Source organism: Pan troglodytes, chromosome 22 (genome assembly GCF_028858775.2).
Source record: "Pan troglodytes isolate AG18354 chromosome 22, NHGRI_mPanTro3-v2.0_pri, whole genome shotgun sequence".
Taxonomy (NCBI): domain Eukaryota; kingdom Metazoa; phylum Chordata; class Mammalia; order Primates; family Hominidae; genus Pan; species Pan troglodytes.
In genome coordinates, this window is record NC_072420.2 from 30,928,874 (window position 1) to 30,930,786 (window position 1,913).

A 1,913-nucleotide genomic window follows, 5' to 3' on the forward strand; every position below is an offset into this window, starting at 1 on the left:
CTTCTGTCTGCTTGACGTGCAGATGGTAGGCTATGAAAAATGTTAGTTTTCATTTATAAATTATTTTCCTTTAAACAGTAATTCTAGGCGAGTTTAACTGTATAAATTAGAGACCTTAAAATCTGTCTTCTTAATTGTCCTAAGAGAAATCAGAGCTCCCTTTTCACTAAAGTGTCTAATTTTTATTGTGTGAGTTCCTAAAGGAACAAAGCCTTTCATTAGATGGACATTTTCATATTTTGACAAATTCAACTAAAAATTATTGTTTGATATCTACAATTTTCCATGATAATCTTTATAAAAAGGTCACCATTTAGTTGTTAGTGTAGTACAAGAAACAATGTAGAGGAAAAATAATAGGTTATATTTTAGAATAGGTATATGTTTTATTGTTATAGAATATCAATTTCAACTTTAGATTATCAGATAATATATGATGGTCAAAAAGTAGTAGTCCATCATTGTATACTTGCTAATGATTATGGGTATACTTGAATTTAGAATATGAAAATTGGAGCAGCGATTGAGTCCAACAATAGTCAATGCATTTAATACACCTGAAGTCAGAATATCCAAGTAAGTCATTTTCATTCCTACCACCAGTAACAAATTGAAACTTTCATATCAATTTAAATCTAGACATAAAGCAAGTTCTCCTGCCTCACATACTTACAGTTTCTAGCAGGACTTTATAAAAAACATTGACCATAGTCCATACTTGGAGCCAAAAGGAGGCATTAGACATAACTGGTGGAGGTCTTACTAAGCATTGTCGTGTTTCTTCGCTTATCTGTGTGTGGCACACAGTAGCCAGGCACTGGATATCTGTACGCTTGCTTCTTTCTGTTGCAGCAGCAAAATCCACAAAGCAGACCCCCTCCAATGAAGAGGACAGCAGCGCTTGCCCAGCCAAGGAAAAGTGCTGCTCCCAGCTCTCGTTTCTGACCTATGTGGATGGCTGGGTTGTAGAAATCTCTGATGATTATATTGGCTGTCCAGCTCACCGGAATCAGAACGAAGATGCCCGTCAGGATGAAGAGGACTCCTGAAGTTCCCAGAAGGTATGCTTTGGCCCTCTCGTTAGAGCCTGTGCACTGGACCTGCTTCATGCCACAGATGCCAATAAGCAGGGCGATCAAGGAGAGAGCAACAGCCACACACATAAGGGCCCGGGCTGTTTCCAGGGCAGGCGGGAGAGCCAACAAGGAGCTATAGACCTTGCATTGCAACCGGACCCTGGCTTGTCGGATGCAGTTCATCCAGAGCCCTTCCCAGAGCCTCTCAAAGACAATAATGTTGCTGCCAACAAAAGCTGATACTCTCCACTGAGGCAGAAGGGTTGTGGCAAGAGTCCCCACCATGCCAAGGAACCCAAGAACCAGCCCAGCAATTTGCAAGGGATAAAATGCCATTGCCTTTACTTTGAAGACTGGTTCAATTCGGAGTGGTAGAAGATGCTCAAGATGTAGAACGTGGAAGCCTCTTGAGTCTAGAGAAGTCTTTGATGATGTTCTCCTTGGCTGCTGCCCATAACGTTTTAGTCCAAATCAGCAGCTGTGACTGAACTTGGCCTAACTAGAAGTACCTGTTGTAAATGCATGTTGCCTTTTTTCATACACATTCATTTCAGTATGGATTATTTACTAGTCATATATAATTGTTTCCCAGCCAATAAGAAGGTAGCTAGGGGTGTGTCAAGAAATACTGCATTCAAGTTTAGGATTTCTCATATTATTATTGCCTTAGCAATGCTGTAATTAAGTGTCAAAGTTTCTATTGTGGATTGCTAATTACAGAGCTGAAACTTCCTGTGTAAAAATCACTCTGACATAAAAGTATAAATACACGTGTCAAGACACAGCTGAAGACAATGCCAAAACGTTGTAAGTTTATTGGGGAGTAATTAAAAAACA

At 39.7% G+C, this 1,913-nt stretch overlaps 1 protein-coding gene across 1 annotated transcript; it reads right to left on the bottom strand.

Annotated features, from left to right (window-relative positions):
• Nucleotides 1–366: 366 nt before the first annotated feature.
• CLDN17 (claudin 17) lies at nucleotides 367–1,600 on the bottom strand. Its single transcript, XM_003949149.5, has one exon. It carries the CDS (start codon nucleotides 1,410–1,412, stop codon nucleotides 738–740), a length of 675 nt encoding a protein of 224 aa, XP_003949198.3. The 5' UTR covers nucleotides 1,413–1,600; the 3' UTR covers nucleotides 367–737.
• Between the last annotated feature and the right edge of the window lie 313 nt (nucleotides 1,601–1,913).